Source organism: Miscanthus floridulus, chromosome 17 (assembly GCF_019320115.1).
Source record: "Miscanthus floridulus cultivar M001 chromosome 17, ASM1932011v1, whole genome shotgun sequence".
Taxonomy (NCBI): Eukaryota; Viridiplantae; Streptophyta; class Magnoliopsida; order Poales; family Poaceae; genus Miscanthus; species Miscanthus floridulus.
The window spans coordinates 30240924-30264814 of NC_089596.1; the positions used below are offsets into that span (position 1 = coordinate 30240924).

General features: G+C 53.7%; 1 protein-coding gene and 1 pseudogene across 3 annotated transcripts in view; one reads left to right on the forward strand and one right to left on the reverse strand.

The window, feature by feature from the left end:
- LOC136515091 (uncharacterized) overlaps positions 1 to 20281 on the forward strand; it is a 33816-nt gene extending 13535 nt beyond the window's left edge. Inside the window, exons 12-22 of one of the 3 annotated variants that reach the window (XM_066508783.1) lie at positions 3537 to 3630; positions 4079 to 4187; positions 10439 to 10710; positions 10798 to 10925; positions 11039 to 11273; positions 11521 to 11709; positions 11784 to 12067; positions 12148 to 12325; positions 12428 to 12670; positions 19470 to 19552; positions 19648 to 20281. In XM_066508783.1, the coding sequence (XP_066364880.1) occupies positions 3537 to 3630; positions 4079 to 4187; positions 10439 to 10710; positions 10798 to 10925; positions 11039 to 11273; positions 11521 to 11709; positions 11784 to 12067; positions 12148 to 12325; positions 12428 to 12670; positions 19470 to 19552; positions 19648 to 19792 (1960 nt within the window). In that variant the 3' untranslated portion in view covers positions 19793 to 20281. Of the gene's footprint in view, positions 1 to 3536; positions 3631 to 4078; positions 4188 to 10438; positions 10711 to 10797; positions 10926 to 11038; positions 11274 to 11520; positions 11710 to 11783; positions 12068 to 12147; positions 12326 to 12427; positions 12671 to 19469; positions 19553 to 19647 lie in introns of those variants that run through there. The other 2 variants (XM_066508784.1, XM_066508785.1) reach the window with 2 other exon arrangements.
- LOC136518211 (uncharacterized) lies at positions 40 to 2803 on the reverse strand (annotated as a pseudogene).
- Positions 20282 to 23891: the final 3610 nt, after the last annotated feature.

Sequence of the window (23891 nt, forward strand, 5' to 3'; positions counted from 1 at the left end):
GACCCAAGAATAAAACGACCCCGACAAAGAACCAAATCCTTACATCACTGCAAGGACATCCGCAGCCCGCACCTGCTCACCTTCTCCAACATCCCAACCAAAAATAGCGGCTAAAGCACAAACATGGGAGTCAGAGAGGAATGGCCTGAATAGCTTACTATAATTGTCTTGAGCATTCGGCTGAATAATCTCCCTTTCTTCAAAGCCAAGTTGTCGCATCACCCTCTTCTGAGCCTCCGAGAGCATCGGGCCTGGAGGGCAGGGGGCAGCGCCAGCGACCCGCCGGCTACGCCGCGGCAGAGACCCTGAAGGAGGGGCCTTCTTTCGCCGCTTCTGGATCACGGGCAGAGGGACGAGCATATCCATTGGCCTGCGCACCTTCTCAAGCTTCCGTGATGGGGATCCCTCCCCCGGACACTGGGAGGAGCTGTCCACGGCGGCCGGGGCGGGAGTTCTAGCATGGCGTCGTTGCCTGGAATAGACCCGGAGCGGGGGCGAGACGAAGACCTCACCCTGCGGTGCTTGGAGAGTCTGAGTGGGCGGCAGGACAGGCCCGGGCGGAGCAGGCACCTCCGAGCCCTCGGAATCCCCACCCGTAGCCGGCGGAGCAGGCGCCTCTAAGCCCAGGGGCTCCCCAATCTGGCCATCAGAAGCCGACGCAGTGGCAGGTCCCGCGCCAAATGTTGGCGAGGGGGGTATGGCGCCGGTGGGAAGAACCCCGGGAAGACGGACGCGGGAGATCGTTGAGGTGAGCGTGGTGAGGCCGGAGAAGCTTCAACCGTTGCCAATCCAACGGGGAGGCTCAAGGAAGAGCACGGCACCATCGGCCGGCCGGGGGAGCTCCAGACCGTAGCATCACCCAATCCAGTGCACGCCAATTGGGAATCAATCACAGGCCGAGGGCCCAAGTCCAGCCCAAGAGAAGCCGCATCCGCCGGGCCAGAAACGAGGACGCCATCCAAAGGCAAAGGCCCAACATCCACTTCAAACCGCACAATAGTTGGGGAGGCCACCAAGGGGAACGGGGACGTCTCCTGAATGCGCGCGACATCTGCGGTTTCCGAAATGACTGCATTTGTTGCAGCAGCCGCATCGAGCACAGGGACATCCTCGAGACTGCGCGTCTCAGCATTGAGGGCAGAATGACCGTCGCCTGGAATGTCACGCACCTGGACCTCTTTGGAACCCGCGGCCAACGACTGAGAGCACGCTGCCTGAGAGTGGGCCACATGAGATCTCCCCCGAACAGAGGATTCCACCTGCTTCATGATCGATCCCCGCCGTGAACCGCCATGACACGAAGCATCACGACCCGCCGGTCCCGAGCTAGGCGGCGGCGAGGGAGGACGGACGTGACGCCGACGCCTTGCAAGATCATTATCATCATCATCCCCTCCATCAGAGGGAGGAGGGCTTGGCACCAAAACCCCAGGGCGGTGAACATCGGAATACTGCAGCTCAATAGGGTAGGCTAGAACCCTTTTGACAGGAGGATCTTCAACGACGGCCGTTGGTGGCTCAACCACCCAGAGCTCCCTAGAAGAGGGGAGGCTAAGCATCGGAAACATGAAAGATCCACGAGTCCAAGAGTATCAGGATGCACCTGCTGAACCCACGCGTGCGGACTCAAGAGACGATCCACAGTAGAGGTTTCCCAAACGTGGTTTGGAATGCCACGAAGCTCAACGTTGATCAGGAACGGCAGGACACGACCCTGGGCACCAGTCAGACGGCTCCAACGCTTACACAGGAGGCTGAAGTTGAATCCAGACGAACTGACTGGCTGCCTCAACCCAACCAGACGATCAACCAAGGCCAATTCGGGGAGGACCAGCAGGTAACTTGAGGACGAAGCCTTACGAAGTACTAGTGAGTTGGCGTCATCATCAATTCTGGCCGCAATCACCGCTGCCACCAACTCCACTGCGGCCAGCAGATCATCGCTGATCACATTCACCGTTACCGCTCTTGCAAGGTCTTCTTCAGCTCTAGCCACTTGATCGCTCCAGTCAATTATGCATGGGGGAGGCCTCAAAGCATTAGTAGACGTCTCCGAGGAGGCAGCACCCGGTACCGGGCCAGCAGCCAGAGAGGAGTCAGGCTAATCCTGCACGGGACGCTTCCGGAATCGCGGACGTCGTCGACGACGCGACTGCAGCGCCCGCGCACCATGATCCTGGGCATGCACCTCCAAAGGGCCTTGCGTCACCAGCCAATTCCGTCGGAGAAGGCTGTTGTGGAGAGGCAGCACTGGCAGCTTCGTGGGCCAGGGAAATCCATCGCCACATGGAGACGCGACCAGTAGCAGGTTGACGATACATGTTCTGTGTCGCACCAGCATCACCAGCAACACCCGCCGGAGAAGGCCATTGCGGGGTGGCAGTACTAGTAGCCCCGTGGGCCGGCGAAATCCGTTGCCACACGGAGACACGGGGATTAGCGCTCCCTCCGCTGAACACCCCAGGGCACTCGAAGGAGCGATGCCCTAGAGACCGGCAGCAGAAACAGCGAGTCAGGCGACAGAGAGCAGCCGTGTGGGATGGCGAGAAACAGTTGAAACATTTGCCAACGAGGTCCGCCGGGACTAGACGGCGCGGAGGATGGGTCGCGCGCCGACGCCGACGCCGAGTACCGTGAGACTCAGCCTTCTGCCACCCCCCTAAACAGGACGCACCGCGCCAGTCTAGAAAGATGCGCCCCTCCGCCCAGGAACGTCCCGCTGGTGGAGCGTAATCCTAGGAGCCCAGGAAGACTCTGGTGGGGGTGCAGCAGCCACCACAGGCCCCGCCGATGGAGCATCCATGCCCGCCAGAACAGGCCCTCCTTCACCCGGAGCCGAAGTTGCCGCACAAGACGCGCCCGAAGAAAAAGAAGCCACTATGTCGCGGAAGGAGGGCCGAGAGCTGCTAGAACTGGAGGAGGTCGGGCTATCAGCGCACCAGCGCTCCAGTTTGGAGCGCCCGCACGAAAGGAACAGCGCCGCTGGGGAGGAAACAGGGGAGGAGACCACCGTCCCCGAGAGGGAAGGAGGCGCAGGCGCCGTTGGGGTGGCCGGCGGGTTCGGGGTGAACTCCGGCGGGGGGCTGGTGGAGGGAGGCGAGACGGTGGGGGAGGGAGAGGAGGGGTCGGGAGTCATGGTCTCGTTACTGCCTTTTTCACCCCTTCCACATTTTAGTATTTGCCTTTTTATCATTTCTGTTTTGGACATCTGGGTTCTATGAACTTTTTGAGTCTCTGCTTTCATTAACTCCAGTTGAGAGGCTGCCTGCTCAGGCTTGAACTGGGGTGCTTGTAGGTCATGTGAGTACCTTCCTAAAGGATTTGGTTCTCCCCTATGTTAAGACAGCCAGGGAGATGTCTTCTCCCAATGGTCAAGCTTTTTGAACCTGAACCTGTACTTTTATCGTATTTGTTGTTGGATGATGCAATATGCATTGAGTGCTTTCAAACCTTATTCTTTTGGGGGTGGGGGTGGGGTGTTAATGCGTAGGAGATTGCTAAAATCGCTGAGCTAACCACATTTGTTTCTGCTACAGAGGAGGAGTCAGTGAAGGGCAAGGTTTCTCTGGTGAGAATGGAACCATCACAGGAAAGGATTGCCCAAAAGGTCTTTATGGAACATTTTGCAAGGTAACTTATGAGACATCAGATGTGCTGCCTTAACTCTTTTGGGCCACATCACATAATGTGTTACATTCAGAAGATTGGTTCCTGTTTTAATTTTGTTGTGTATTGAGGACGCAATTTAATGTAGTAGCTAACTTTTGGAATGGCCAGCAGCAACCTATTTGGTAGCTTAATAGGTTAGTGTTATTATTATTATTAGTACCTCTCTTTGTTTTTACTGTCCCTTTGTGACTCTTGTTGGGTTTCATCTCTACCCCAAATGATCTTGTTGACTAAAAGGCCTTGTTATTGTAGTTTACTGTCTATTTGTACAATCACATGGCACAAACATAAACATACACTTATCAACCTAGAAAAAACCTTAAAGCATGCCTCTAGTTTTTAGTTTGACTGGCTATTGCTACTTGTACGGTGCTTACAATGTTGCAATGCATTCTGTGGCTAAACGCAGGAATGTCCTTCAGGAACATACAAGAATGTTACTGGATCATCTAAGTCAATGTGCTCACCATGCCCTCCAAATGAGTTACCTCGCCGTGCTGTATATATAAGCGTCCGAGGTAGTTCTTGTTGTGTTCCCGTCTTGTGTGACAAATATTAATTAAACTGCAGATCAACCCCATGCATTAGCAGACCAGAACAATATGCTTTTGGATGTTATTCGCTGAATTCTTACTTTTGGTAGTAGCAGAATTCTTACTTTCATCGAGAGAGGATGACACTAGGAGTTAGGGTAATTTTCTGGTTTGTTTCTCACACTAATGTCATACCAGCCTGAGGGGTTGAAGATACATATTTATAGGCTGCTAGCCAGTCAAGCATATGCCAAGATATTAGATGCTAATATGCTGTCCTAAACCAGATGCTGTCCTAGATGCTAAGATGTTGTCCTAGTCAGTCAAGGATGTTGTCCTTGATGCCACAAGGACCATATGCTGCAGCCCTATAAAGACCAGCCAACACAGAGACTTATCCCATCATTCTCCTCCTAAGTCTTGTGCGTCGTCCTGTGGGAAAGTTGAACCATCCCGGTCCTGGAGCAGAGCTCAAGGAACTTGATCCTCCCAAGAGGCTTGGTAAGCAGGTTCGCAAGCTGGTCTTTGGTGTTGATGTAGCTTGCCTTGATGCTCCCTTCCTCCAAACAGCCTCGGATGAAGTGGTACCTCATCCGGATGTGCTTATTCTGTTCATGGAAAACAAGGTTCTTTGCTAGGGCCAGAGCGGACTTGCTGTCCAACCTGAGCTCCACCGCTCTAGTGTCTCCGCCGAGGAGATCACCAAGCAGTCGAGCTAGCCAGAACGCCTGAGTCGAAGCGGTGGAGGCCGCTATGTACTCGGCCTCGCAGCTGGACAGGGCCACCACCTGCTGCTTGACCGACTGCCAGCTAATGAGGCACTTGCCGAGGAGGAAGAGGATCCCGCTCGTGCTCTTGCTGGTGTCGATGTCGCCGGCGTGGTCGCTGTCGCTGTACCCGACGAAGTGTGCCGCCCCAGGGCACCTAAGGTAGTAGAGGCCGTGGTCGAGAGTCCCCGCAACGTAGCGGATGATTCTCCTCACAGCCTGCTGGTGCTCCGTCGTCGCTCGCTGCATGAACCGACTAATGTAGCCGACGGAGAATGCCAAGTCCAGCCGTGTGTGGGCGAGGTAGTGAAGGCTCCCCACAAGACGCCGGTACTGCGTAGCGTCCACCTCCGTCGTGCTGTCGCGGCTCAGCTTCAGCCTCTCCTCCATCGGAGTAAGAGTTGGGTTGCAGTCGGTGAGCCCGGCTAGCTCAACGACGCGCTTGTCGTAGGCGGTCTGTCGAAGCGTGATCCCGGACTCATCCTGGTGCACCTCGATTCCCAGGTAGAAGTAGAGAAGCCCCAGATCACTCATCTGGAAGGTGGCCTTCATCTCTTCCTTGAATGTCGCCACCTCCGCATCCTTGGTGCCGGTGATCACCAAGTCGTCGACGTAGACACCCACCAGCAGAGCATTTCCTCCACTGCTCCGTCGGTAGATGGCCGCCTCGTGCGGGCTTTGCTCGAAGCCCATCCCCTTTAGCGTGGAATCCAACTTGGCATTCCACGCCCTCGGTGCCTGCCGCAAGCCATAGAGGGCCTTGTGTAGGCGGAGCACCTTGCCCTCCTTGCCGAGGATCGCAAATCCCGGCGGCTGGTGCACGTAGACCTCCTCCTTCAAGTCGCCGTTAAGGAACGCCGACTTGACGTCCATGTGATGAACACGCCAGCCCTTCTGGGCAGCTAGCGCAAGGAGTCGCACGGACTCGATCCGTGCCACGGGAGCAAAGGCGTCGTCGAAGTCGACCCCCTCCTGCTGCACGAAACCTCGTGCCACCAAGCGAGCCTTATGCTTGACGATGGCGCCGGCTTCATCCCTCTTCAGCTTGTACACCCACTTAAGGGTGATCACGCTGTGGCCCCGAGGAAGGTCAGCAAGCTCCCAGGTGCGGTTCTTCTCAATCGCATCCATCTCCAACTGCATCGCGGCGCGCCATGCCGCGTGTCTCTCGGCCTCAGTAAACGACCGAGGCTCGCTGTCGTCACACGCAAGGTGCAACAACGCCTCTAGGTCGTGAGGCACCAGTCTTGGCACCGGCTGGTCGCCGAGAAGGTTCTCCATCATACGGTACCGCAACGGCTCGTCGTCGTGGTACGCGTCGATGCGCTCCTCGTCGTGAGAGAGCGGAGTAGCGAGCTCAATCGGGCTGTGCTCGACATGAGCTGGTGTTGGAGTAGACGTGCCTGGAGAGGTGCCTGTCGGTGCTAGAGTGCGTGGCGGTGCCGGCAAAGAACTCATCGCAGCCGAGTTCCTAGCTGGAGAGCGTGGTGCTGTCGGAGTAGCAGGCGCCGGGGTCGGTGGAGGCTCGGGGAGTGGGGTAGACGCGCTCGTCGAAGAAGAGCTGCCTACTCCCCCAGCTCCCTCGAAGTGAACGTACTCGACAGTGAAGTCGTCGTACGTCGGAGCCGAGCCATCGTCCACCGCCTTGTCCCACGCCCATCCTCGCCCTTCGTTGAACACAACGTCGCGCGCTGTGCGCACACGCTGTGTCTTTGGGTCGAGGATGCGGTAGGCCTTCGAGCCCTCCGCGTAGCCGATGAACACTCCCGGAGTGCTTCTGTCGTCGAGCTTGTTGATGTGGCCAAGCTCCGCGAGGCAGCCGAAGACCCGCAAGTGAGAGACCGCCGGCTTGCGCCCATGCCAAGCCTCGTACGACGTCCTGCCGTCGAATGCCTTGGTAGGCGAGCGGTTGAGGATATAGACGGCCGACACCACCGCCTCTCCCTAGAAGACAGCCGGCATCCCCCTCTGCTTGAAAAGGGCCCGAGCCATCCCCACAACCGTCTGGTTGCGCCGCTCGACGACGCCTTTCTGCTGCGGGCTGTACGGGGCGCGCTGAATGCCCTTATCAGCGCAGTACGACGCGAATTCAACCGCCGTGAATTCGCCGCCGTTGTCGGTGCGCAGCACGCGCAGCTTGCGGCCGCACTCCGCCTCCGCAGCCTCTCCCTTGCTGCTGAGGACCATCACCCACATGTAGCGGGAGAGGTCGTCGACGAGCAGCAGGAAGTAGCGTCGTCCTCCCGGTGTGGCCGGTGTCACCGGGCCACACAAGTCCACGTGCACAAGCTCGAGCCTCTCCTTGGCTCGAAAGCTCGCTCACTGGGGAAAGGGGAGTCGCCTCTGCTTCATCAACACGCAGACGTCGCAGAGCTGCTCCACATGGTCGAGGCACGGCAGGCCTCGCACCATCTCCATGGCACTGAGCCGCTTCAGGGCCTCGAAGTGAGGGTGCCCGAAGCGCTCGTGCCACTGCCACGCCTCGTCATCCCGACGAGCAGCGAGACAGAGGGGTTGTGCCACCTGCACGTTAAGGACGTAGAGTCGATTTGCGCTTCTGGTTACCTTGGCAAGAAGGCGACGACGGCGATCCCAAATCCTCATGACTCCATCCTCAACCACCATGCGCGAACCGTTCTCATCCAGCTGTCCCAAGCTGATGATAGAGTTCCTCAACGCGGGGATGTAGTAGACTCCGGTGAGCAGCCTGTGCTCACCAGACACGGCGGTGAAGGTGACGGAGCCGACGCCCTTGATCTCCACGCCGGAGGCATCCCCAAACTTGACGGAGCCTCGGATGCTGGAGTCAAGCTCGGTGAAGAACTCCCGTCGACCGGTCATGTGATGGGTGGCGCCGGTGTCGAGGCACCACCCGTCAGTCTTGTCGTTGCCGCAGCCGTCGCCGAGGAGGGCGTGTGCTTTTGGCTCGTCAAGGTGGAGGAGAGCCACTGCGGCCGGTGCCGCTGGTGGTAGCTCGATGCTTGCATGTGCCATGAACAGAGTCGGCTCCTCCTCTGCCTGTGCAACATGGGCCTAGCCGCGTCGTGGCTGTCGACAGTCCTTGGCCCAATGGCCAAGCTGGCCGCAGTTGCGACAGGTGTCGTCTCGTGCCGGCTTGTGCTTGCCGGCGGCGCCGCCCTAGGCGCCTCCGCGGGCATCACCCTCGGCACGTCCTCGCGCCCCGACCTGGGCGTCTCTGTGCGCCTTGCGCGGCTTGCCACGCCTGCGGCCGCCTGTCGCGGAAGAAGGCTCCCCCTTCTTCCGTCCGGTTACCTTGGCAGGCAACCCACTGCTCCCGAGTGAGAAGGAGCTTCCCGCCAGTGGTGATGGGCCTTGAGAGAGACTGTGGCTCATCGCTGTCGACGACCTTGAGGCGACCTATCGCCTCCTCGAACGACATCGTGGAGAGATCCAACAGAGACTCGATCGAGCGAGCCATCTGCTTGTACTTCTCGGGGACGCAGCGGAAGAGCTTTTCGACAGCTCTCTCCTCGCCGTAGGTGTCATCGCCGAACTGCACCATCTTCTGCAACAGAGTGTTGAGACGGAGAGCAAAGTCATCAACATCCTCACCTAGCTTGAAGGCCAGGTTCTCCCACTCCTTGCGAAGTGCCTGCAGTGTGGACTTGCGGGCGCGGTCGCTGCCGATGCGTGCCGCAGCAATGGCGTCCCAAGCCTTCTTGGCAGTCTTCTTGTTGGTAAGCGAGAACTGCATCTTGGACAGGACTACAGCGGTGAGGGCATCCAGCGCCCGTCGATCCTGGTCGTAGTCGCCGTCGCCGTACCGGACTGCCTCCCACATGTGCCGCACCTGGAGCTTTACCCTCATCACCGCAGCCCACTCGACGTAGTTGGTCTTAGTGAGGGTAGGCCACCCACCGCCGGGGCCGACGTCCCTGACAACAGCCTGGAGCCCTTGGTAACCATGGTACCGATCCGGAGAGAGAGCCACGCTGCCTGTGAAGGCCGCGCTCTCCATCGACCCGTCCGCCACCGTTGCCGTGGCGCCTCCTCTAGGAGCGCCGCCGGCGCGTCCGCGCCTGTCTAGGCTGTCGCTGCGCTCGTGGGCGTGCGCGGCTGCCCACCGCGCCGCCCGCGCTCGCGCTGCCTCCCTCCCCAGCAGCTCGAGGTCCCGTCGGCGCTGTCGTCAGCAGAAATGGAGCTGTTGATGCTGCCGCGCAGAACCTCGACCTCTGCTGCCGCCGCACGCGCTGCATCCGTCGCCGCCGCCGCTTCCGCCTCCGCTCTGGCTGCTGCCAGCTTCGCCGCTGCCAGCTTCGACGCCCTTGCCGCCGCCGCAGCGGTCTCTGCCGTCGCTCGCTCGCGTTGCTCTGCCGCGGCAAGTTCGGCCTCCTGCCAACGCTGCGTGCTCGAGGCGACCGAGCGCTGAGACTGTCTTGCGGACATGACGCGCTACCGGGGGGCTGCTGCGTGGGGAGGGGGCTGCTTCAGACGAGCTGCTGCTCGTCTGTGCAGAGGGAGAAGAGTGAGCAAGAGTGGCCGGAGCTGCTGCTGCTGCTCCCAGCTGGGGCTGTTGCGAGGCTGGGAAGGGAGATGAGCAGGAGATGCTCAGGCTACAGGATAGTACGGCTCCGATACCACTTGTTAATCGCTGAATTCTTACTCTTGGTTGTAGCAGAATTCTTACTCTCATCGAGAGAGGATGATACTAGGAGTTGGGGCAATTTTCTGGTTTATTTCTCACACAAATGCCATGCCAACCTGAGGGGTTGGGGATACATATTTATAGGCTGCTAGCCAGCCAAGCATATGCCAAGATGCTAGATGCTAATATGCTGTCCTAAAACAGATGCTGTTCTAGATGCTAAGATGCTGTCCTAGCCAGTTAAGGATGTTGTCCTTGATGCCACAAGGACCATATGCTGCAGCCCTACAAAGACCAGCCAACACAGAGACTTATCCCATCACTGGAGCATGTTCTCAACAGGATTTTTTTATGCACTTCTTTGTCTAATAGGTGTGTCTACAAAGAAACGTTTGAATGGTGTCGTCCACCTTTCTTAAGTGATATTAGAATGTACTACCTCCGATCCAAATGTTGGTCATTTTAGACTTGTCAACAAGAATTAAGGAAGCGGATAAAATGACTTTAGTTCCCGTCATTTATTATGTATTTGGAAAGGTGACTTCATTTGTGAGAATGGTAGCATTATAAGTAGGGCAAGGAAGGAAGAAGAGGTAAAAGACACATATGATCTAAACTGACCTTCATTTGGAGAAAAGTTGAAAAAGGCTAAAACAATTACATTTGGAATCGGAAGTAGTATATAGTGGCATTAGTCTGGGTCACACATGTGTATTTTTTTGTTCTTTCATGTGGGTTACTTCTGTTTTCTTTTTTATTATTTAACTCCATTCGATTTTTTCTGTTTCTGAAAGTTTTTGCTAACTATGCAATGTTTGTCAGTTTGCCTGATGTTATAAACTTAATATTATGTTTTTTGACAGGTGGTGTTGCTGAAACCCCATGCCCATACAAATGTGTGTCTGATAGATATCGCATGCCTCACTGTTTTACTGCCCTTGAAGAGCTGATATACACGTTTGGTGGACCTTGGTTGTTTGGTCTGCTTCTTTCTGGCCTTCTCGTTTTATTAGCTCTTGTTTTGAGTATTGCTCGGATGAAGTTTGTTGGTACTGATGAGTTGCCTGGGCCAGCACCAACTCAGCACAGCTCCCAAATTGATCACTCTTTTCCCTTCATTGAATCACTGAACGAGGTGAAATCCATTCTGTTGTGCTGATTCCCTTAATAAGCTGTCGTATGATTATTTCTAATGTTACTGAAATTTCTGCTAATGTGGCAGGTATTGGAAACTAACAGGGCAGAAGAATCACACTGTCATGTGCACAGGATGTATTTCATGGGCCCAAACACCTTCAGTGAACCTTGGCATCTCCCACACACCCCGCCAGAGCAGATTTCAGAGATTGTGTATGTACTCCCATACTTTGTTTGTTGTTTGTATTTCCATTATTTACTAATTTCTTCTTGTATCCAAAATTTTCCTAGCCGTTGAATGTCCTCCTGGCTCTTTCCTTTTTCAGGTATGAGGATGCATTTAACAAATTTGTTGATGAGATCAATGCTCTTGCAGCCTATCAGTGGTGGGAAGGTTCAGTTTATAGCATCCTATGTATACTTTCATATCCCCTGGCATGGTCGTGGCAACAGTGGCGTAGGAGAAAGAAATTACAAAAACTCCGTGAATTTGTTCGTTCTGAATATGATCATTCATGCTTACGGTCCTGCCGTTCGCGTGCACTTTATGAGGGGCTGAAGGTATGTAACTTTTGTTTTCTGCTTTATTTGCAGCTCTTTTCTGATCTTTCAGTTTCATGGTTGGATTATCTGGGGCAAAATCGGTAAGTAGTATCCTTGAGCATGCAAGACAACCGTACGTGGCTGCGCATTACCTGCAACTTTAGTCGTATCGGAAAGCATAGGTTGCATTAGGCTTGCCAATTGTTATACATGTGATTGTCTCGTTATATTATGGATTGATGATTTCTTGTTTTCAAATTGATAGGTAGCTGCTACTCCAGATTTAATGCTGGGTTATCTAGATTTCTTCCTTGGTGGGGATGAGAAAAGGACTGATCTTCCCCCTCGGCTGCATCAAAGGTTTCCAATGTCCCTGATCTTTGGAGGCGATGGAAGTTATATGGCTCCATTTTCACTTCATAGCGACAGAGTGGTCACAACTCTTAAAAGTCAGGTTGATTCTGAAACATTTCAGATTGTACTGAATTGCTGAATTAAACCAATTATTCTCTCACCTCTCTTTTATAGGCTGTGCCATCATCAATATGGCATCGTCTTGTAGCTGGATTGAATGCCCAGTTGCGTTTGGTTCGTCATGGAAATCTAAACACATCATTTCTTCCTGTGTTCAAATGGCTTGAAAGTCATGCAAATCCTGCATTGAACACGTACCGTGTGCGTGTTGACCTTGCATGGTTCCAAGCTACAGCATTAGGTTACTGTCAGTTTGGTCTTGTTCTTCATGCTGTGGGGGAAGCGGTGACTGCTGAACTTCAAGATGGCTCTACAATTAAAACCGATCAACATTCAGTGTGAGTCATTTCTTGCTTGCCTGGGCATTTGTATTCTGCCCCTCTGATCGTCATATCTCTCTAATCACTTCCTCTAACAGAAACCAAAACACGTATGCTGACTCTCAACTGGGCCACTCAAGGACCAATGATGTTCTGCGTAAAAGGATAACTGGCACCATTCTCAATGTTGACAATCTAAGGATGCTTAATGACAGGAGAAATTTGTTTTACCCTCTCTCTCTTATCTTGCACAATACAAAACCAGTTGGACATCAGGTGACTATCATTTTCACAACTATAGTAACAAAGCCGCAGTGTGCGCATAGCGGGATTTGCTACATTTTGAACTCACCATGGTTCTTTTGCTTTCAACTGCAGGACCTCGTGGGCTTAGTCATCTCAATACTGCTTCTTGCAGATTTCAGCTTAGTCTTGCTTACTTTCCTCCAACTATATTCATATTCTATGGTTGATGTTTTGTTAGTCTTGTTCATTCTTCCTCTTGGGATACTGGCACCATTTCCCGCTGGGATAAATGCTCTTTTTAGTCATGGACAGAGGCGGTCAGCTGGTCTTGCTCGTGTCTATGCCTTGTGGAATATTACATCACTGGTTAATGTTGTAAGTACTCATCCATCTTTGCCTATACCTGGACTTTCGCTCTAACAAGCTCATTAGGTTGCTAAGTTCAGAATCATAGGGAGTTTAATCATTGCTGTCTTCTTGAGCATTTGTTGGGGAATCCATATTGCCATTAGGAGTTCTAGCATGAACATCGTCACATACTTGCATAAGCAAAATATAGAGCCTGAACGCTGAGAACCTTTTATTCCTACCCACAAATTTATATCATGTAAAACTCAGTAGTGCTTTTTTTTCCCAGTGGCTTGTCAGGTTGAAGTTGTTAGAACCAAAACACAGGTTTGGGGCTGAATTTCAGATTTCATTAGCCATGCCACAACTATGGCAGGTTGGGGATACATATAGGATAGCTTGCTTGAGCCTTAAGAAAACTACAACATATTCTAGAGATGCTAAAGTAAATGCTAGGGACAAAGATAAGGACTGACACAGCCACCAACTACTCTAGATAATTATCCTAAGTAGATAAGGACAAGATTTATAGCTGTCATTCTCCCCCTAAGTCTTGTGTGGCGCCTTCTGGGGAATTTGAACCATCCCAATCCTGGCGCGAAGCTCCTGGAACTTGACCCGCCCAAGGGACTTGGTGAGAAGGTCGGCGAGCTGATCCTGGGTGTTGATGTAGCCGGCCTTGATGCTCCTTTCATCCAAGCAGCTCCCAATGAAGTGGTACTTGATTCGGATATGCTTGCTGCGCTCATGGAAGACGAGGTTCTTCGCCAAGGCCAAGGCGGACTTGCTGTCCACCCTGAGCTCTACTGCTTCTGCGTTTGTGCCCAGGAGATCGCCTAGCAGCCGAGCCAACCAGAGAGCTTGAGTCAAAGCGGTTGTGGCAGCGATGTACTTCGCCTCGCAACTGGACAGAGCCACCACTTGCTGCTTGACCGACTGCCAGCTGATTAGACACTTGCCGAGGAAGAATAGCGTCCCGCTGGTGCTCTTGCTTGTGTCGATGTCGCCAGCGAGGTCGCTGTCGCTGTACCCGATGAAGTGCTCCGCACCAGGACACCTCGGGTAGTGCAAGCCGTAGTCGAAAGTGCTCGCGACGTAGCAGAGGATCCTCTTGACGGCCTGCTCGTGCTTCGTCGTCGGTCGCTACATGAATCGACTGACGTAGCCAACAGCGAACGTCAGATCTGGCCGTGTGTGGATGAGGTAGCGAAGGATGCCCACAATGCGCCGGTACCGCGTGGCGTCGACCTCCTTCGCCGTGCTGTCGCGGCTCAGCTTCAGCCTCTCCTCCATGGGAGTGTGTGCAGGATTGCAGCCAGTGAGCCTGCCCAACTCGACGATGCGCTTGGCGTAGACGGTCTGGCGAAGGGAGATGCCGGAGCTGTCCTGGTGGACCTCGATCCCCAGGTAGAAGGAGAGAAGGCCCAAGTCGCTCATCTGGAAGGTCGCCTTCATCTCCTCCTTGAATGACTCCACCTCGGCCTCCTTGGTGCCGGTGATCACCAAATCGTCGACGTAGACGCCTACCAACAGGGCATTGCCTCCCTTGCCCTGCCGGTAGACTGCAGCCTCGTGGGGACTTTGTTGGAACCCCATTTGCTTGAGAGTGGAGTCCAGCTTGGCGTTCCAAGCTCGGGGTGCCTGCCGCAAGCTGTAGAGGGCCTTGCGTAGGCGAAGAACCTTGTCCTCCTTACCGGGGATGACGAATCCCGACGGCTGGTGGACATAGACCTCCTCCTTCAGGTCACCGTTGAGGAAGGCGGACTTGACGTCCATGTGGTGCACACGCCAACCCTCTTGGGCCGCTAGTGCGAGGAGGAGACGGACGGACTCTATCCACGCAATGGGCGCGAAGGCGTCGTCGAAGTCGACTCCCTCTTGCTTGATGAACCTGCGCGCCACCAGACGCGCCTTGTGCTTGATCACCGCCCCGGCCTCATCCTTCTTGACTTGTAGACCCACTTAAGGGTGATGGCGCGGTGGTCGGCAGGAAGATCCGCCAGCTCCCACGTCCGGTTCCGCTCGACCGCGTCCATCTCCTGCTGCATCGCGGCGCGCCATGCCGTGTCTCCCTCTGCCTCAGCAAAGGAGCGGGGCTCGCCGTCCTCGTGCGCCAGGTGCAGCTTCGCCTCGAAGTCGTGCACCGCCAGTCCAGGAATGGGCTGATCACCGAAGATGTTGTCCAAGGTGCGGTAGCGCAGAGGCTCGTCGTTGTGGTAGGCATCGACGACGAACACGACGTCCTGGGAGATGCAGACGCGCTGTGTTGTAGGGTCAAGGATGCGGTAGACCTTGACGCCCTCCGCGTAGTCGATGAAGACCCTTGGCGTGCTCCGGTCGTCGAGCTTGCCGACGTGGTTGAGCTCCTTGGCGAAGGCAAGACAGCCGAAGACGCGGAGGTGGCTCACCACCGGCTTACGCCCGTGCCAGGCCTCGTACGGTGTTTTGCCGTCAAGGGCCTTGGTGGGCTAGCGGTTGAGGAGATGGACGGCAGTCATCCCTCTCTGCTTGAGGAGGGCGCGGGCGGTGGCCACCACCGTTTGGTTACGGCGCTCAACGACGCCGTTCTGCTGCGGGGTGTACAGCGTGGAGAAGTGGCGCTGGATCCCCTCGTTGGCACAATACGCCGCGAACTCAGCCACCGTGAACTCGCCGCCGTTGTCGGTGCGTAGCACCCGAAGCTTGCGGCCGCACTCCTCCGCAGCAGCTTGATGGCGTCTGTAGCCGCCGCCTTGGTGTCGAGCAGGACCGCCCACATGTAGCGGGACACGTCGTCGACGAGGAGCAGGAAGAAGCGCCAGCCTCCAGGTGTGGCCGGTGTCATGGGGCCGCGGAGGTCACCGTGCACGAGCTCTAGCTTCTCCTTGGCGCGGAAGCTCGCCTGGCGGGGGAAGGGGAGCCGCCGCTGCTTGGTGAGGACGTAGGTGTCGTAGAATTGCTCCACGTGCTCGACTCGCGGCATGCCCTGCTCCATCTCCTTGTTGTCGAGCTGCTTCAGGGCCTCGAAGTTGTGGTGCCCAAAGCGCTCGTGCCACCGCCAGGAGTCGGCGTCGCGGTGGGCTGCAAGACACACGGGCTGCGCCACCTGCACGTGGAGGATGTAAAGGCGGTTGGGGCCTTTGTTCACCTTGACGAGAAGGCGACGATGGCGATCCCAGATACGCAAGACCCCGTGCTCGATCTCCACGCGCGAGCCGTTCTCATTCAGCTGTCCCAGGCTGATGATGGAGTTCCTCAGCGCGGGGATGTAGTAGACACCGGTCAGCAGTCGGTGCTTGCCGGTCTTGGCGGTGAAGACGACGAAGCCGATGCCCTTGATCTCCATGGCGGAGGCGTCCCCGAACTTGACGGAGCCTCGAACGCCAAAGTCGAGCTCGGAGATGAACTCCCGCCGCCCGGTCATGTGGTGGGTGGCGCCGGTGTCGAGGTACCACCTGTCGATCTTGTCGACGCCGGACCCGTTGCCGAGGAAGACGTGAGCCCGCGGCTCGTCGAGGTGGAGGAGCGCGGCGGCGGCCGGCGCAGGAGAGGAGTGCGGCTCGATGCTCCCGTGTACGAAGAACAGAGCCGGCTTGTCACCCTCCTGCGCTTGCGCGACGTGTGCCTGACCGCCGCGCTTCGCCTGCCTACAGTCCTTGGCCTAGTGGCCGGTCCTCCCGCAATTGTTGCAGGTGTCGTCGCGGGTAGCCTTGCGCTCGCCGTCGGCGCCGCCAGGAGCGCCACCACGCGCCTTATCCCGCTTGCGCGGCCGACGCTTGCGGCTGCTCGACGAACCCGAAGTTGAAGAACCCGAGGCCTCCCCCTTCTTCCGCTCCCGCTGGCTGGCAAGCCACTGCCCCTTGGTGAAAAGAAGCTTGCCACCGATGGTGACTGGCTCTGAGGGAGGTAGCTGCTCACGGTTGTCGACGGCCTTGAGGCGACCCGTCACCTCCTCGATCGATAGCTCGGAGAAGTCCAGCAACATCTCGATCACGATGGCGACCTATGAGTACTTCTTGGGGACGACGCGGAGGAACTTCTCAACAGCTCTCTCCTCGTCGATGTCGTTGTCGCTGTACCGCGCCAACTGCTGCATCAGGGTGTTGAGGCGGAGAGCGAAGTCGTCGACGTCCTCACCCGGCTTGAAAGCCAGGTTCTCCCACTCCTGACGCGGCTTCTGAAGCGTGGACCTGCGGGCGTAGGTGCTGCCAATGCGTGCCGCGGCGATGACGTCCTAGGCGTCCTTGGCGGTCCGCTTGTTCGCGAGGGAGGAGTGCATCTCCATCGGAACAGCAGCAAGAAGCGCCTCCCGTGCCCGTCGATCCTCGTCGAAGTCGGCGTCGCCGTACCGTACCGCATCCCACATGCGCCGCGCTTGCATCTTCACCTTCATCACCATGGACCACTTGGCGTAGTTGGTCTTGGTGAGCATGGGCCATCCGCCGCCGGCGCCCTTGACGACGGTTTGCACGACTAGAGGGGAGCCAGGCCGGCCACGACACCGGTCCGGGGAAGGGGAGGCGCGCTGCTTGTGAGGGCTCCACGTGCCAGCGTCCCGTCCGCCTAGGTCCCACGCCTCGCGCCGCTCCTCCCGCTCCAGCCAGGCATTGGCGTCGCGTGCCGCCCGCTCGTCCCGGTCGAAGTCGCGGCGTCGCCCGTCGAAGCTGCCCGCGTCGGTTGTCGAAGCCGTCGCGGTCGCCAGGCTCACGTCCACCACGTCCGCCCAGGCCGCCCGCGTCGGGCCAGGCCCTGCGTCTGCTCTGCGGCGCAGAGCCGCAGCCGCTCCTGCATCCGACGCGCCCGCCCGGGCGCCGTAGTCCTCCTGCTCGCCCGCGTCCGCCTCTGCACGGAGTGCAGCCGCTGCTGCCTGGTGGGCGGCTTCAGCCGCACGCGCCGCAGCAAGCTCGGCCTGGGCGATGCAAGCCGCCCACTCCGCTGCTGCTGCACGCTCGGCCACCGCCTCCTCGTGCCTGGCTGCTGCAGCACGTATGCTGGAGGTGGTGGAACGGTTGGAGGAAGAGGATGAGTAGTGGAGAGACATGGCGACGGATTGGGATGGGGTAAGGGTAGAACCCAGATGAACTTAGGCTCTAGATACCATTTGTTAGAACCAAAAAACAGGTTTGGGGCCGAATTTCATATTTCATTAGCTATGCCACAACTATGGCAGGTTGGGGATACATATAGGATTGCTTGCTTGAGCTTTAAGAAAACTACAACATATTCTAGAGATGCTAAAGTAGATGCTAGGGATAAAGATAAGGGCTGACACAGCCACCAACTACTCTAGATAATTATCCTAAGTAGATAAGGACAAGACTTATAGCTGTCAGAAGTGTGAGCTGGCTGGTTTTGTTTTGAACTTCTCCTGAATCCTGATTTCCCATTTGCATACTGTTTTTATGTACTTTGCATGCATATGCTATACAGTTTCACATGAAGGGTGACTACTGATTTTCTTCACTGTAGCTACAGGAACGTGTTATGTACTTGCCTCTGTGGCCACCCCTCCCCTACTCCGCCTGCCTTGCCGTCGCTTGAGCACGCGGCCGGAAGCCCGTGTGGCCGCAAGGACGGCAGCTGCGGGGCCCTTTTCCCTCTTCCCATCTGTTTCCTCCCATAAAGCTCGACAGCAACCATGGCAACGGTGGAGTTTGGTGGCAGCCTTCCAGCCCATCTGGCTCGGTGGTGGCCAGATCTGGTGCCTCCTTGACCGGATCTGGTGTCTAACCATGGTTCCAGTGCTGTTCCTCGTAGATTGGCTTGGGGGTTGCTGCTGTGGTTTCCAGGCCGTGAATGCTGCGGGCACGATGGCTGGAGGGGAGGCTGACATAGCACCTGCAGTGCCGTCTGCGTTGGTGGACCGAAGGGCGGTGGCCCAGGTCATGGATTCTGCTGGGGTGGCACTAGCGCTGGACGCCACTTGGCACAGTCGTCTGCTCCCGTCGCTTCTCCACTCCCTATCTCCATCTCCTAGTTGTGGTCGGCAGCGGTCTCCTGACTGGTGCAGAGAACGCAGCGAGGACGCACGTGGTGGGCGTAGTGGCAGGGAAAGCCCATGTCACTAGCGTCTGGACTTCAGATGGGCAACCTGGGTGGGTGGGTTCTGTGAGATCAGGGTGAAAGCTCAGACGGCGACGTCTTAGGATGCCACATTCTCCTTGGAGGCATCCTCTTTGTACCTCTTCTACACATCCGGTTGGTGATTGCTGGTGAAAACCTTTCCATTGTCAGCTAGCATTGTCGGTGTCTTTGACATCGTTACCTTCGTGAAGGCGTCGCTAGGCACTTCCAATGCTTGCCGTGTGGCTTTGCCACTGCTCCTTTGTTATGTTTCTGTACAGGATGTAGTCTTCCTATCTCTCTTGGTAGCTTGGGATGGCCTGTTGTAGGTGTGTACTCGTCTTGATGCTTTCATCAACGGCTTTCAGCAATCTATCGTTCCTTGTTTCTTGATCCGCTAGACGGTGTTTGGAGGTCTGAGGGAGGTTATAGGTTTTGGCCAGTGGCGAGATGACAACTCGGTTGAGAATGTCGAAGTATTTGATGGAGTTCTTTCCTATCAAGCATCGATGTGATGCTCTGAGTGCTGCTGTTTTCACTAGAGGAATACAGTCGCTTGATGGAGGCAATGAGGTTGAAGCTCTTCAGCAAGTTGTGTATCGAAGAAGGAATAGGTGTTTTGTACCATGTTTGGTGGAGTGTGATCTAAGTACTACAAATCTGTTGTAATTGGCTGCACACATTTACTTGTGAATGTTGGAGGTGGAATGTTATATTCCTTTTTTCTAAAGAAAAATAGGAATAATGTTTTATGGTTTTTACCTACAAGTGCTATCACTCGCAGGTTGTGGCTTCTGTATGTGGATTTCTGCATTATAAGTCATCAAACAAAAAACATCCAAGCATGCAGCCATGGAATTTTGGCGGGTAAGTGTTTATTTCCTCCCTGTACCTGAATGCCATATTGCCATTGGTCTGCCATATCTTTTACCTAGGAACCTTAACCTCGGAACTCTTGGCAGGGAGGAAACCAGCTGGTGGCTATTCCCTACAGGACTTGTGCTATGCAAATGCATTCAAGCAAGGCTTGTTGATTGGCATGTATCTATCTTGGAGATCCAGGATCGCGCAGTTTATAGCAATGACCCAACAATATTTTGGCAGTGAAAGCATTCCGGATAACAGGAGTGCTCATGAGGAGAGCTTAATGCAACTCAAGTTTTTTGGGAGTTGATAAAAGGAAGGCTAGGGAGTTAGTTGGTTCTTTGTTCGCCCAGTCAGGGGAAGCATGTACAAAGTAGAATGCTGATAGTTGCCTGCCTATATAGACTTAATGACTTACAGTGCATGGTTAACCTTTTGTCCAGTCACTCACCCAACTTTGTTTTCCTTGTACATAGGAAACGGGTTTAGTTGATCCATTCATTGTAGGGTTTAGGATTTAGACACCATAGAATTATAGATAACCTAAGCTAATCTCCAAGAGCTGGTGGGAAACATCTATACTTTTTTTTTGGTTTAAAGTGTTCTGTCTTTTGCACTGATGTTGAGCTGCAAAAGGGGCGAGGCATCAAATAGGGGCCTCTTTTTCCTGTTAAGGTTGATTAAGACGAATGTTAACGTGCTGATGTTTATTCAAGATCTAGTTGCCATATGTTGCCGTGATGATCCTGCTTCTGTTTTGTTATAGTTCTTGCTTAAAAATTTCTATGGCAAGTCGAAATTCATTGTGCTACTAAGAGCCCACGATATAGTAATTTGGACAGCAAGGATATTTTTGGCCTGTGAACTTTACTGTTACCCCCTAGTAGGGGTTTTGAATAAGCAGGTAATGTTTGAATTATGTTAAATTGGGGTTTAAGATTAAATATTTTATTACATTTTGAAGAAATTGGGCCATTCTTTAAGAAATAATATTTCTCATTTAGGCATCATCAAGTTAACAAGATGGAGTTTTTTAGACCAGATGTCCAATCCCAGTTTCAGTGATTCAGGTCTGATAATAAAAATAGTTTTTAAATATATTTTAAGTCTCATGTTAGTTTTTAGTTATGTATAAAAACCAGTTTTTCGCATGCAGTTGTTTCTGCTTTATTTTTTTTTTGTATATATGGATCAGGTACTTGGTTGGCTTGTTTTTGTTGAGGATTGATTTTTTTTTTTTTTTTTGGTTGTCATGCAGGCGTTCACAAAGCTTAATTTCTTCAGTATTTGTCTAAGTTTGTGTATTTTTGTTTTTGGGCAATGGGCGTGTATGTTGTTGAAGGTAGCAGTTTGGTATGATCTATCCAATTGAACTGCGGGACAAATCTAGATTTAATCACGATACACTTAGAGCATCTCCAAGAGTCTTTCTAAATTTCACTCTCTAAATCATCATTTGGAGAGCTATTTGCATAAAAATCGCTTTCTATACATTTTCACTCTTAAACAGTTTTTCCGTATCTCATGCGCAATTTAGAGAGTTATTCTTGTCTTCTATTTTTAGCTAGCCAAAAATTCGGAACAGAAGATGACAATTTAGAAAAACTGTTGGAGGGTAGTTTTTTACCACGATCTCTATTCCTAGCATTTAGGATGGATCTAGTCTCTTGGAGATGCTCTTACTTGCTATTTTTGCGTTTGGTTTGAAGAACGTGTTAGTCCATTGTCTTGCCCGTCCTCAGCTCTTTTTTATTTGTTTATGATATGTGATGAGTTGCTTCTGTCTCATTACACACAAACTAATAGTTAATTTATAAATATGAGAAGTAGAGTTATTTTTATCAGAATTATGGGTGCATCACTATATTCAGAATGAGGTTCTTTGTGCTATATAGCAACTCCATCAATAGCCCTCAATACAGGATTGGTTTTTATTTGAGGGCTTCTCTACTTTTGAGAGTCCTGTTTTCTGGACTACACTCTAGGAAGAGCCCTCAAACAAGGTTCTCAAATTCAATCTAACAAGAGAATGATTTATTTGAGGGTTTCCCTACTTTTAAGAGTCCTGTTTTGTGGACTGCATTCTATGAAGAGCCCTCCAAACAAGGTCCTCATATTCATTCTAACAAGAGAATGGCACATATGACCCACTTGCGTCCTCTTTCCTATCTTGTCCAAATTAACAAACACGACCATGCTATGCTTGGCAGACGGGAAGGGCTTTGACAGTGACGGGCATGACCGGGGAAGGGGCTCCGGTGAGGAGGGGTGCGGCCGGGGGCTCCAACAGGGAGAGCCGTGGCCTGGAAGGGCCTCCAGTGAGGAGGGCTGGGGAGGCTCCAGCGGGGATGTGGGCCAGGCTGGGAGCCCGCCCGTGCCTCCGAGATGTCTGTCGCGCAGGGGAGGGGCTCAACACTGGGAGGTAGGGATGAAAACGATACGGATATTTTCCGACTGTATTCGAAACCGAATCCGTTTAGAGGGGTTGAGATCTGTCCGTATCCGAGTCCGGATATCCAACATCCGATACCGTATCCGTATCCGAATACTCAAATCGCATATTTATGATGTCGATATCCAATCGTATCCTATCCGACATAGTTGACACTATCCATATTCGAATCCGGACAGAAATATAAAGACAAATGTAATATCGGTGATATCCGTCCATATCCGATCCGTTTTTATCCCTACTGGGAGGCTACCGAACTAAGGAAGGACGCGCGGACGGACAGGAAAGGGCGGTGCGCGCTCGAGTGGATGAGGAAGGTGGCACACATGGATAAGGCAAGGCGGCGCTTGAGCAGACCAGAAAGAAGTCACACGCGGAAGGAGTAACCACCTGAAACGGTTATTTTATGGTCTTGGATGAGAGCCTAGGGATGAAAACGGATCGGATACGAACAAATATCATTGATATTACATTTGTTTTTATATTTCTGTCCGGATTCGGATTCGAATACGGATAGTGTCAACCATACCGGATATGATACGATTGGATATCGACATCATAAATATGTGATTTGAGGATTCGGATACGGATATGATATCGGGTGTTGAATATCCGGACTCGGATACGGACAGATTTAAACCCCTCTAAACGAATTCGGTATCGAATACGGTCGGAAAATATCCGTACCATTTTCACCCATATGAGAGCCCCATGACGAGGACTGGAGGGGTTTTGAGGGCCCCCTGAGGGCCTGTTTGGAATGCGGGATTTTTTTCCATTCCTGCGTTTTTTCTGTGAAATTGAACTGATTTTTGTGTGATTTCTGTGAAATTCCTGCGTTCCAAACAGGCCCTGAAATTTGAGAGCTTTAGTAGAAGTCCTCCTACTGGACTTTTTTTTCCTCTTAAGCTCTTAAATTTAGTTCTGGAGAGCGAATTATGGGTCCTGGAGTTGATATAAGTGCCTACCCCTTAAGTTTGTGCTATAACTGCCTACAACATGAATCATGACTTCGCAACTTGCAGTCTTCACATGATAGGCAGGTTAGTTCCAACTGCTGAATTATATCCGTGGACGTGTCTATTATTCTGTCTGACACGCAGAGCGTGCTTACGCCTCTAAATAAAGCGCATTAGGTCTTTTCGCCATGCGAACACGTGGAGCGATCGACCGGCAATCGCCGGTCCGCTCAAACAAAGCAAAACACGCGTTCGCGCTCACAACCCACCCAGTGTCCGGCGGGCGGACGGGATCGCGTGGCGTGGAACCCCAACCGTGAATCATCCCAGTGGCCACCAGCCTTCACGCGTTCGTCTCCTCCTCGCCATGAATCCCACCGTTCCACTGGCGTGCGGAATTAAACGCGAAGTCGACGGCGACGGCGACGTCTCGCCGCCGTGCCGTGGAGGGAGGAGATTAGCAGGGGCACTTCGCTTTGCATGTTATTCAGCCTGTTCGTTGGTTGGTTTCAGCCAGCCCAAACCAATCAGCTAACAGTGTTTTTCTCTCACAACAAGCCAACACCAGCCAGCCTAAACCAGCCCAGAAACCAACCAGCGAACAGGCCGATTATGTGTTGCCGAGTAAGGCTATCCGCACTCGTCCACCTCTATTTCCATCTCTAAAAGGGAATATTCTATCCTAGTCATCGAGATTCTCTACTCTATATTCTTTTCTTCCGCACCCATGTCATCTCTATTCCATACTCTATACCCACTATTCCATATTTTATTCCCCTCTCTTTCCTTTTCTCTCTCACCAACTCTCTTTCTCTCTCCTCGCTATAGTGTTGCTACAGAGTTTAGCGTGGGTCTACGCCTACGCTGTCTATGGAGTTTTTCTGTGCGGCCGGTACGCTACCGCGCGCGTTAGGACGTGTTTGGTTGCCCG